This window comes from Cynara cardunculus (genome assembly GCF_001531365.2).
Source record: "Cynara cardunculus var. scolymus isolate 2C chromosome LG 17, CcrdV1, whole genome shotgun sequence".
Classification (NCBI taxonomy): domain Eukaryota; kingdom Viridiplantae; phylum Streptophyta; class Magnoliopsida; order Asterales; family Asteraceae; genus Cynara; species Cynara cardunculus.
This window is the reverse complement of record NC_037544.1, coordinates 7,160,703-7,173,427: the sequence shown is the minus strand read 5'-3', so window position 1 is coordinate 7,173,427 and position 12,725 is coordinate 7,160,703. Positions and strand designations below refer to the sequence as shown.

Sequence of the window (12,725 nt, the reverse complement as noted above, 5' to 3'; positions counted from 1 at the left end):
TATATAACTTATATAATATATTACATATATAATATATATAGACATAATTTTTATCATATGATTATATATAATATATATGCAATATGTTTTTAATATATGAATTGTGTTGAAGTGATGAGAGAAAAAATTTCTCTTGTATTTTGTTGGATAACCAACGATACCGAGACAAAGGAAATGAAAGAAAATAAAATGTAACCTACAAGAAAATTATCGATAGTATATATAATCAAATCTGTTGTCAACAATATATATATATATATATATATTACACGAGGGTATTTTTGTAATTTGAATTAGCCATTTAATCTCATCACACTCACTTTTCTTTATATTTATTTCAGTGTAACAAAAAAACTGCATTCTTGTTTCATTCTTGGATAATATCGCATTAAAGGTGAGATAACTGAATATTTATTTACTACAACAAAATTGATTTTAGAGGACATGTACAATTAAGAAGTGTCTTAAAAAAATACTTATAGAACTTAAGTTTATAGTTACAGACCAAAAAGTGTCATATGAAGATGTGTTACAATAGTTTTATAGGATGTTTCTAAGTTTTAACAAGTTCTTTAAGACATTTTTAAAATAAAATGTCATATTAACTATTTTATACGATACTATTTGAAAAAAATGTCCTATAAAAAGATGGGTTTATAGGTTAAGCTAATAGGACACTTTATTTTAAAAGCGTTCTAAAAAACTTGTTAAAACGTCTAAAAGTGTCATATAAACCAATTGTAACGTTTTTCAGATCGGATGCTGCGATCGACGTTGACTTTTCGACTTCTGTTTACGAAGGAAAGGAAAGTATGAGGAAAAGAAAAATCTCTTGTTCTCAAGCTTTTTTAGACCATTTCAAGTTTGCAACACAATACATATAATAACCATTCAAAAAGAAAATACATCACTTCTATAAGACATGGTGCACTTGAGATTAAAGGGCTCTTTTTTCTAATTTTTCCAAATTCTAATATTAGAGTTACATCTTAATTTTCCAAAATTAGAGTTAAAGTTGCTAATTTATATATATATATATATATATATATATATATATATATTAAATGAAGAACCAAAAGTATTGAGGTGACATCATGAAAATTGAGTATTGAGGTGTTGTGAATTGTGGTTGAGTTTGAGATATCCCACATTGGTGAAGAGTTGAAAATTTTGAACAAATGAAGTGTATAAGAAAGATGGATTGGATGCCTTTGTGTCAAATAATGAGATTTGCTTCATAGGGTTGTCTTTCTTTGGATAATATTTTTTGAAATCTTTAATTGTTGCTACAACTTACACACTCCTCTAATTTTCACTTGAAATATTATAAAACATTTCTTTTTCATAACTTCAAATGAGATTTCAATTAAATTTGTTACAAAATTAACATTGTGATTTTGTCACCAGATTTCAGTTAGAACTGTGACTTCTAATTAAATAAACTACTAACATTAGTCAAACATTTGCCTAATTTTTTTTAGAAGTGGACTTTAAATTTTAATCTATAACATTCATTTTGAAGATGATACCGCGCAACGCACGGTTGGAATACTAGTTAAGAAGGAAGTAAGAACCACTACCTTTGTTCTAGAATCGTAGGATCAATCAAACTCTACTTTATTCAACTGTATGAATTTTTTTCTCTCTTTTTAGAAAGAGGATGATACCTTTGCCGATTTTTATTAAGAAATAAATAAGTGTACGTCTAAATCTCACGGTAACTAATTATATGTACAAAAAATATGGTAAATAGAAACTTAGTCTATAAATAATATGAAAAGATATTAACCGGTCATTAATACATATAAATTACTATAGAGAACAATTCATTGTTATAAGATGAATGATGTCTATAAAGAATAAAAGCTAGAGTTGGGATCTCAATTTGCTAGCAGATTTTTGTTGGCTGTTTTCATCTTCAAATTTTTTTGCATAAGATGAGTTTTTACAGTAGACTTGAATTCAAACTTATAACTGCTTTTGGTAAATTCTGGGTTTCATGATTTTAAACTGTTGTATGTATGTTGTATGTTCTAATGTAAAATGCATGATTCAATGAAGGGTTTTTATCGAACACAGTGTTGTCCGATGAGAGTCCCTTATCGGTCATGCCTTGACCTATGAGGTTCATTGAGTTTTTATGTTATTGTCCGGTGAGGAGTTTACTGGATGAAGCTTTGTCCGGTGAGGAGTTTACAGGATGAAGCTTTGTCCGATGAAGACCTTTATCGGACAAGGGTTGTGCAGATTGGGCACCTTATCGCCCATGTGTTGAGCGGATTAAATGTGTAGAGTTTTAAGTGTTGATCGATGAGACTGTGTCCTGTCATAGTGTTTCCCAGTGAGGTAAGTTACCGAAGACAATGTTGTCCGATGAGGATGTTATTATTATTATTATTGATGAAATGTTGTCCGATGAGAGGTTATCGGCTATAGAGTTGGTCGATGAGGGGCAGTCATCGCCCAGAGCTTGTCCGATAAAAACTGTTATTTTCCAAAATATTGTTTAACAGTTTCAAAACTGTTTTGTGTTGAGGAGAGTAACATGTATCTTTCAAATGTTGAGTTTAAATTGAGAAAATGTAATGTTGTTTCTTTTACAACTGTTAAGATGAGAAAACTGTTCTTGAAAGAATGTTGAGATGATATTGAAAAGTGGATTTAAGAACTGTGAAAGTTCTTGAGATAAAGTTTCTGATATGAAACTGTTTTGAGACCATTATTGGCTAAAACTACAGATTTATCTGTAGATTTAATGAGAAAACAAGGGTGTCATATCAATGAGGTATAGATTTGGACAAGGGTGGCAATTGTGTGTGTGCTACTATTATAACTCTTGTTGTCACATCCTTAAGATGCGATAATTCTGAGTCAACATTTCTTTGTGACTTGAAGACTTGGAAATATTGCTCTTATTGAAATGATAACAACGATGTTATTGAGAAGTGAAAAATGGCTTATAGCCTGAGGCATTAATTGCCCGTGTTTCAAATGATTTTGAGATATCAGATATCATATTTTGGTTGTTCAATAGAGTTAAGATTTGAAATAAAACCCGGAGGGTCTGTGGTTATTATTCAATTTAGTTTTCATTTGAGTTTAAAATTGTTTCTATCTTAAAAGCTTTTATTAATAACCAAGAACTCTGGTGATTGGTATTCTTTGTAGAATTTGGAACTTGTGACTATAAGCTCTAGTCTGATGAGATTTAAGAGCTGCGGAGAGTTTTGTTTCATATGTTTGTGAGAACCTGAGTGGTATTTTATCCTTTGTGGTAAGAAATGCTTTTATAACTTGTAGTTGTTGTATCATCGAAGTTATATTTTATTAAAGTGGTTGGATGTTCAAATGTGGATTTTATAACATGTTTGGTGATCTTCACCCTGTAATTGCAAAGTAGGGTTTTTTTTACTAGACCTCATGGTCTAACCCTCATTTTTTGTCTTAAAAATATGCATTGCAGGTCCCGCTGGGTCTAGGGATAAGGGGAAGGGGAAAATGTGATTATTTTCCAAATGTGTTTAACTGCTCTGTGGAGATTAGCATTATATATGTGGGGTTTTTGGAAATACATGTTGTTTCTACATGTGATGTACAAGAATATTATTTTGAGATTTTTGGGTTTTAAATTATGTATTATAATTTCTTGTACTAGTGGGACCAAAGCTGTATTCTTGTATTTCTTTATATATGGAATACATGTTTATATGCAAATGTGGAACATGGGGTGTTACACGTCTTGTCCTTCTAGGCTCCGCTGCGTTTAATTGAAGGAGAACATGTCCAACACGATGCAATACAGAAGGATCGCGGGCAAATATTCCTGAAATTTTTTCATCATCATGGATACGTCATTATTAGCATAGGCTATTAATAAACAGTGATAAAGAAATCTCAGAATAATGGGGGAAGAAAATATCCAATAGGTTGACTACAAGAATTCAAGTAGTTGGTCAGTTTCATACAAACTAAGAGGCTCAATACTCCACATAAGTTGGGTTGCATTTCAAACATTTCATTGTGAAACAAGTGCTTCATATACATGAATGCCAAAGAAGCTGCAATAAAATTGAAGATCTCTAACTGACATGTAGTTTGATAAAAAAACTGAAAGGCTAAACGAAAAACATAGAACATACCAAGACTACATACCAACAATGTCTAAACTCAGTGAATTTGGGAGAACCCCAATAGTGGATATAACTCCATGTGAAGGCCGAAATCCAAGGACGCCACAATATGCAGCTGGAATTCTCATTTCCCCGATTGTATCAATGCCTGAGAAGTCAACCAAAGGCATATGTCATACGCATTTCACCGGTTTAAAAGTCATGAAGAAAAATCTCACATGAAATAACAACAATCTCTACTTTTATACACATGACCACAGTGAATCCTTATTCTCAAGATTCAAGGGTATTCCTATCACACAGCAAACTGAACTAATTTGAATCATATTTAAGCCATTAACATAGTGCACCTCCATCTCCAACTGAGGCCACCAGGAAACCTCATCTGCTTCAAAATTTTGTTAAAGGGTAGCTATATCTACTTTATAAGAATTGATTATTTTACATGCTTGACTGCTTGTAGTTTTAAACATTTGAGTTTCACTCCCTTTTTCGTGAGGGGAAATGGACGAGAATGAAGATAAAGAAAAGAAAGATTATTTTCAAATTACTGTAAGTGCTTGCATATTCCCTTTGTCAACATTTTCATCTCCAAATGATAGAACAATACCGATAGCAAAATCAACAAGCTCTGTTGCAACAACACCAGCGGAACCACGAGACAATCCACCAGAGATATAAGATGGCATTGTTGGGGTCCCATAATGTGAATTTGCTCCAGTTATCCTGAAATCATAGACCAGCACTCACTTCCAAGATAAACTGTGAATCGTCATTTACATAAACTTTGCAAAAAGATAACGAAGCTATCACAGAAAACAAAATGAAAAAGAATGAGTGAATGACAAAGTCTCCTTTGTAATTAAGTAGGTATTTTTTTTATCTTCAAACTTAAAGTGGCCATTGCCAAAATGCCCAACTAACCAGTCTTGGAACATATGTTACACATTAGATACAAAAAGAATTGCGATTAACACCAAAAAACATATTGTGTAATACTTGAACAAACAATGTTTGTGCAACTTCTTGTCTTTACAACAAGGCATATATCAATAATGTAATTGTCTTAATATACTAAAGATAAAAACAAAAAACGAAAGGAATACCGAAATGATAACTCGTCCATGACAGTCTTGCCAACACAAGTAGCCCCATTCTTCAACATAGTAACAACAATAACAGTCTTCCCAGCTTTCTCATGGGCAATCTGGGTTCCCAAAGCCACTCACATACTCTTTCACATCAAAGCTACAACATAACAACATAATTCAACATAAATTAATCAATGATCCAACAATAGTTTTCTCATGGGATGAAGATAAAAGACAACCAATATCTTTATACTACTATCATAAAACTTTCTATTTCATCCACAATCCTGAAGAAACAAAGGATCCCTGCACAAAAAATGGCATATTTTTATACAGTATCGATGAAACATGAATTTAGAAAAGAAAAATCCAACATATGAACACAACCTCACACTTGATGATGCTTCTCTTTAATCCTACCATACAGCTCTTATAGATGGATTGTGACTTAGGGTTTGAGAGATTTTAGGGGATATTTGAATTTTGATTTGCATTTCATTATCTTTTTCCTACCATACAGCTCTTATGGATGGATTGAGACTTGGTGTTTGAAAGATTTTAGGGGATATTTGAATTTTAATTTGCATTTCACTATCTTTTTCTCAACAATATCAATGGACTTGAGAGGTATCTGGAGGTTAGATTTTAATAGTTGTACATAGACATTAATTATTTGTAAATATGAATGTTAAGTAATTAAATATTAAAATGTAATACTAAAAGTATAAAAAGTTGTATTTAAGAACTTTGAACCAAATGCATTATCTATACTACTTTATAAACCAGATTTATCAAAAGTCTTAAAAACAATTTTTAATGCACAAAGTACTATACATTTATGCACAAAGTCTTAAAAGTCTTAAAAACAACTCATAATGCATTAAGTACTACTACTTTATGCATTTAGTCTTAAAATCTCTTAATCTACAATTAAAATAACATATAGTACAAGTTATCAATGCACATTATTACCTTTTTTTTTCATGTTCCCAAGATACTTTTTACACATTTCACTCATGCCTTCACCTCTTATACCTCTATGTCTTCTCCCCATCCCGCAAGGTGAGATTCAAACTGATATTCACCATTAGTTATTAAAAGTTCTTCCATTCATCTCCCATTCAATTGCCCTAGAACTTTCGGTCTCGATCTCGATCTCTTGATTCGTTGCTCTTGGTGTAAATCGAACACATTTGTGGATTCGTTTAAATATATTGGATTTTAAATATATTGGATTTTAAATTATCATACAATTTTTTTCATCGATAGACTGTAATTGGAACCATAACTCTTATTTACTCAAATTATATTAATATGTAAAGACTAAGTGTAACTTATATGATCATTAAATCTTCTACAATAAAACCAATGAAACTTCAAAATCGTTAAAATTTACGGCTCCCGTCACATTGAATGGATAAACAACTAATAATATAGCATAAATATAGATTTGCATCCTTAAAGAGCTCCAATCAAATAAATACACGTGCTCTGCCCGGAAAGTGGTAGACGGAACCGAGGTGTGCACAATACGCACCAGGCGCAAGATGATTAACGCACACTTCCATTGAATAAAAAGAGAGCCTCCCCTTTTTTCTCTCGCAACTTCTTCGCCCTCATCTTTCTGTCGACGGCTGTGGTTTTAAACCCCTTTTTTTTCGGTACTCATCATCATTAATCTTCTCCATCAATTTCTAAATTCTCGAACTAATCTGATTAGATCTACAATCTGTTCTAGCGATCTGTTAATTAGGGTTTTTACACATATTGGGATCAATGTTTGAAAATGGTGCCTCTGCAGGTGATTCGTTTGAGCGACGTTACTTTGCAGTGTTCGTGTATAATATTCGTGTATCATTATGTGAGTCATCTCTGGTTTGTTCAATTTATCGGGTTTATCTAGTTTAATTGGTGTGTATGGAAGTTTTTTCTGCAAATTAGTGATAAAAGATGCCATTTACGTTTGTATGTTTATCTACGTGTAGTACTTCCTGCGTCTTTAGATAAATCAGTAGTTAATCCCTGGCTCAAAAGCATGAATTTTAAATCCAGGATGTTTTCTGAGAGTGCTTTTTGAAAGGCTGAAAGGTTTTGCAGCTAAGAAACAAAATCTTGACTGTCTTCCAAATCTTTTATCTCAAGGTTGTGGAACCCTGATAGTAGAATACCTACCTTCCCTCGTTGAAGGAGAAATGAATCCAGCCTACTAAAATATGGGCTGGAGCACCACTTCAGTGTAATTGCGAATACTTTTTACTTGTAAGCACAGAACACTGGAATTAGTGGGATTACAAATTGCACCGTTGTTGGCATGAACTGTTATGTTATTGAGATTCTTTGGATATTGTCACAAAGGGAAACATCTAGTGGGTTGAGAACATATACAGAGAATGCCACTTGCTATATAGTAGAAACTAAAAATGTTGTTCCTTCTGTTGAACACTTAGATCTTTTGCACCCCAATTCGCAACTATCTTCAGAACTCGTTAGCTACTTATTTTGGCATTGCAGTGTACTTTTCTGTCACCATTTGTAACTTTATTTAAAGTTTGTTTTGTTTGGATGATATATTTAATGGCCAATAGATTTGCTACTGTTGTGTGTTTGAGGTCCCATTGACGTATTACTTTGTTTCTCCATTCAAGGTCGGATGAAGAACCAGTTGACCAGAAGAAGTATTTTGAAGATTTATGCAAACCCAAGTGTGTTAGAGCTTGGCTTGACTATCAGGTTTTCTAATATACTAGGAATAAGAAAATTTTTCTTTCAGTTTGTACAGTTCATATGCACATTCATCTGCTGTCAGCCTGTCACATGTGTATTGTTTCTTCTTGCTGTTGCTTGGTGAGTCTCTTAAATAGTTAAATATAGTGGTATCCAAACTTCATTTGGGCGCATGGCCTTATGTCACTGATATTACCAAAATGGGTTTCACATCAGTGCTTGTGATCAAGGTAAAAAATAAGTGAGAGTGAGCACATTTCCAGTTGCCAATGGCCAAGTATGGGTCTCTGGTGAAGAAGATATAGAAGTAGTAATATTGAAAGGAATTTCCATTATGTTTTTAAGTTAAATATAACCAATATCTTACTTAGAATAAGAAGATATTTTTTGATTGAAGTTTTTTCTGAAGTATATAGTATTTATATATGGAAAATGTGACAAATTAACTCACTTGCCCTCCTCACCTTTTGTGAGGTTTGAACCCTTGACCTCCTGGGAGGTCGCATGCCTGAACCTTTGATTATTTGATTAAAGTTAGTGATAGGTAATTTACATTTACCCTCAATCATTAATTTTCTTGCAACAACATTATTAGCTTATCCAAATTTGACGATTTTGCCCGTAAAAGTTAGAAAATCATAATTGCTTTTGCTGAACATTACAAAATTGACATTTTTGCAGCACATGCAACCACCACTGAAATGTTTTATTGCTTGGGTTTTTCCCCATGGTTGTTGGAGGGCGGGGCGCAGTGTTCTTGTCTAAAAATACTAAAGAGTACACATGTCAAATGGCGTAAATCATGTAAATTGCAACTTTAAGAATGCAGCTAGAGAGTGTAGAGGTATTGCAAATATGTCCAGAGTAAAGTACATGGAATCATAGAATGTAGATGTTATGGACTTAGTACCTTGGTCACATGACGTTGCAAATGCTAAATTGCGCACTATTGAAATACTGTGCACTTGATGATGTTTACCATTATTGTATTGTTTTTCTTGAATCAGGTCAGAAAATAAATACGAAAACAAACTTCAGAATAGAACTGAAATTAATGAGTAACGAAACAATATAGCAAGTACTTATTGGCTTTTGTTCTTCTGTAACTCAGTTTTAGTGATTAATAATAAATAAATTAAGGGACTAGTTGCTTGTTGCTTTAAGCAAGTAAATACTAGTGAAGAAAGAACAAATCTAAAAGGGAAGAACAGAAAAGGCAATGGTGGTTATTTGATAATTTAACGAGCAAAGAAAGAAAAAAGCGTATGATGAGGCAATAAGAGGTGGTGGTAGTTTAGCAGAGTTAGACGGATGTTTGTCAGACGATTTAGGGCATTTGATTGATGTCCCCAATTATTGTTCGGTCTAAAATTTGGTCATCACAATTAACATATGGATGGACTATTTTGCTTTACATTTAACTATTTTGGGAATAAAATTCCATCTTTAGTTATTTTAAGCTAGATTTGGGCCTGTAAAAATTGCCATAGGGCTGCTGTGCAATGCCAAGGTGTCCCTGAGTTCTGCAAGTCGCTTGCCATAGTCATCTCATCAAGCCCCTTGCTATTTTGGTACCATGGTGATGCTGTAGAATTTGGAATTTGTTTTGCATACTCTTCTTCTGTGCTGTTTCAGGCTCACCAGAAATATACAGAGTAAAACATAGTTTTTAGATGATTTTAATTTTGATAATAATTTCAAACTGCATCTATCAATTTCTCAAATTACTTTGGGTCTTTTACGTTTCACATAAGGTCTGCCTAATACTACTTGTTTGTAAGCGGATGATTATTGAAACTGAGAGAACAAAAATACGTAGAGATCTTCCATGTTATCAACATGGACAGCCTAAAAATTCCTGTTTTTGTTCTATATATGCTTTAAATCTCTATCTAAACTATACCTTCCACCCAACTTTGAATTTGTGTTCTATGGTTCAAGCAAAGCAACTCGATATGATGGCTGGGAATAATGACTGACTGATAAGAACACTTTGGATCTTAGAATCGAACTACAGTTTTGTCCATTCTTGGTCATCATACACTCTGACAAGTTGGTTAAATCAGTTGAGATTATTTGTCTGGGATGAATTGATCGGTCAAGAGACATCTTTCTATGCATTTGAATGGAGAAGCAGTTTTGTTGTAGCCATTTTGGTTTTCATTGCCCTGATAAAATGATTCTCTCTTGCTATAATATTGAGGACAAATACAAGATAATCCTTTTATAGATAGCCGCTTGATGCCCATGATAATAGACATAGCCATTATGTGCTTTGATGACTAACAGTGACTCTTCGATTTAACTCCTGCGGTTATCTTAGACAACAATGGACCAAATAGTATGATTAATTGGGATTTTTCTGTGCTTCTCTTTATCTGTGCATGCATGCATGCATGCATGCTGGTACTGCTGTTAACATGATTAAAAATTATGTCATATTGGGTGTAAGAATTAATATGAATTAATATCAAACTGATTACCCACAAGCTTATCATGATTTAGTATAAATATAAGCTCTAATTTAATTTAAGTATGCAGTAGAGATTGTCATCTTTAGAGGTGACTACGGATCCAAGTTCTCATGGATCAGATTGAACTCTTATCCCTATACATATTTGCTGCTCAAACGTTTTGGAACTGACCCTTTGATAGCCTAATGGCTAATGCTCTATTTGGTTGAAAAGAATGAATTGTATTTGAGGTGCATCAGTTAATTGATCCATGTTATAAAACGAACTACTTTGCTCCTTTTTATTTGTTTGGTTTAGTTTCTATAATTATGGATTTGCAGTGACCAATTTGTAAGGATGACCTTTTCAATTCTTAGAATTATCTTCTTTGTGTGGACCCAAGCACCATAAATAGACATTTGTACAAAAATACCATTCTTTATCAAGATTTTCTGAATTCAAATTTGACATATTTTCATTTATAAAATGTTTTTGGCTAATACCATATTTCTTCCAAAAGTTGCAACAAATTTCTTTTTGGGATGTTATATATAAAATGCAACATTTTCTTCGTTTGACATGTTACGGAGTTAGAATGACCAATTCACCCATTTTAGTAATTACAAGATATTGGTTAATCTGTCCACTTGAGTTCCTCTATTTTATTTAAGATGCTTGAGTATATATCTCATCTTGCATCTCTTCTGAGTAGTTTCGTTTTCTTTACTTATTTGCTTTGCCATCGTGCTCCATTTACAGTTGTCACTCTGTAATTTTTAGTTTATTACAATGTGCAGGGATGTGTGAAAAGGGTTCAGGCAGATGAAACTGGCCACAAACATTGCACTGGGCAGTACTTCGATTATTGGCAATGTGTTGATAAATGTGTAAGCTGCTGCACATTTTCCGTATTTAATTGATCTGGCTGTGACCTCGTTTTCAATTTTTAGAACTGCCTTTCTTCCTCCTTTTTATTTCAAATTTATTTTGAGCAAGCTTTATCTTTCTTTTGACACACGTATAACTTACTTGGCGGCTGCAGGTTGCGCCTAAGCTATTTGCAAAACTGAAGTAGCGGAGGAAGATATATGTCAGTCAGGATGATACATTTTTCGGGTAAAATTAATACCTTGAGTTGAACATGAATAAGGAGCGTCTTAATTGGCATGAATTTGATTCAGTTGTTGGCCAGCTCTCATGCTGTGCAACTTAATGTTTATTCATCATCAAAACATATCTTTGCAGCAGTTGATCATGTTTATGTGTTCTATCAATTGTTTTGAATCATTTTCATCTTGTGGATCTCATTTTTGTTATGGAAATTAGATTCTCAAACATGCATCGAGTCTATTCATTATGAATAGAAATAGACTCGTCGTTTGCCTTGTGGTGTTATAAGTCGATTAACCATGTCTAACTTGGTTCTTTGGCATGCCGTTGGTCGTATGGTGGCATTGGATATGCATCTTGGAAGTGATTATTATGGAGATCCAAAGCCAAAAACTATGATTGGGGTTTTTAAAACTATTTGCTTGATTGTAACATCCCATTTTTTGAGGGTTAATCTTTTGGCACCAATGCGAACTTTTTCCTTTCAAAGTAAAATGATCAACAATCATTTTTTGAAAGATAAACCAAAATCGCTTTTAAAACTCTTTTTTTATGTGTGTGTGTGTATATATATATATATATATATATATATAGAGGAAAGGGTTTAAACGAGAACCTTTATGATTTATGAGAATGCGAGAACAACTTATTAACTTCATATTGTGATAACAATTAATATTAAAAGATTTCAAAATTAAAATTGAAATTTAAAAAGATTCAAAAGAAATTGAGATTCAGAAGGGTAATAATGGAAATCAATATTATAAAATCTTAAACACGATAGCATTATAATTTTCAAAATTAGAGTGATTATCCTTACCTTTATTAGGTATCGATTAAGAAGTTGATTTCAAGGAGAAATCAATGAACAAAGAAGCCGTAAAGCCTCATGAATCAAACATCAAATGGTAATCGATAAAGAAGAAGCGTTTGCATGCAACAATCGAACAAGAAGAAGAAGGAATACAGTTTATTCAAGGTATCTTTCACAATTACTCGATTTGAACATACTTTCATTCGATTAGGATTAGTTTACCACACATATATCACAACGATTACTGGCAAAATCGATTAAACGATTTTGTATGATATGAGTGTGATAATCATGTGATATCAATATCACTCAATTTGATCATGGTTTCGATGGGTTAGGTTATACATTATCACAACGATTTCGGATGGTTTCGATAAGTTAGAATTAGACAATCACACATTTA

At 32.8% G+C, this 12,725-nt stretch overlaps 1 protein-coding gene across 1 annotated transcript; it reads left to right on the top strand.

Annotated features, from left to right (window-relative positions):
• Positions 1-6,732: 6,732 nt before the first annotated feature.
• LOC112501154 (cytochrome b-c1 complex subunit 6-like) lies at positions 6,733-11,703 on the top strand. Its single transcript, XM_025104824.1, has 5 exons — positions 6,733-6,882; positions 7,023-7,082; positions 7,867-7,951; positions 11,196-11,285; positions 11,441-11,703. Coding segments are annotated over exons 2-5 (210 nt in total). The 5' UTR covers positions 6,733-6,882; positions 7,023-7,080; the 3' UTR covers positions 11,474-11,703.
• The last annotated feature ends 1,022 nt before the right edge of the window (positions 11,704-12,725 follow it).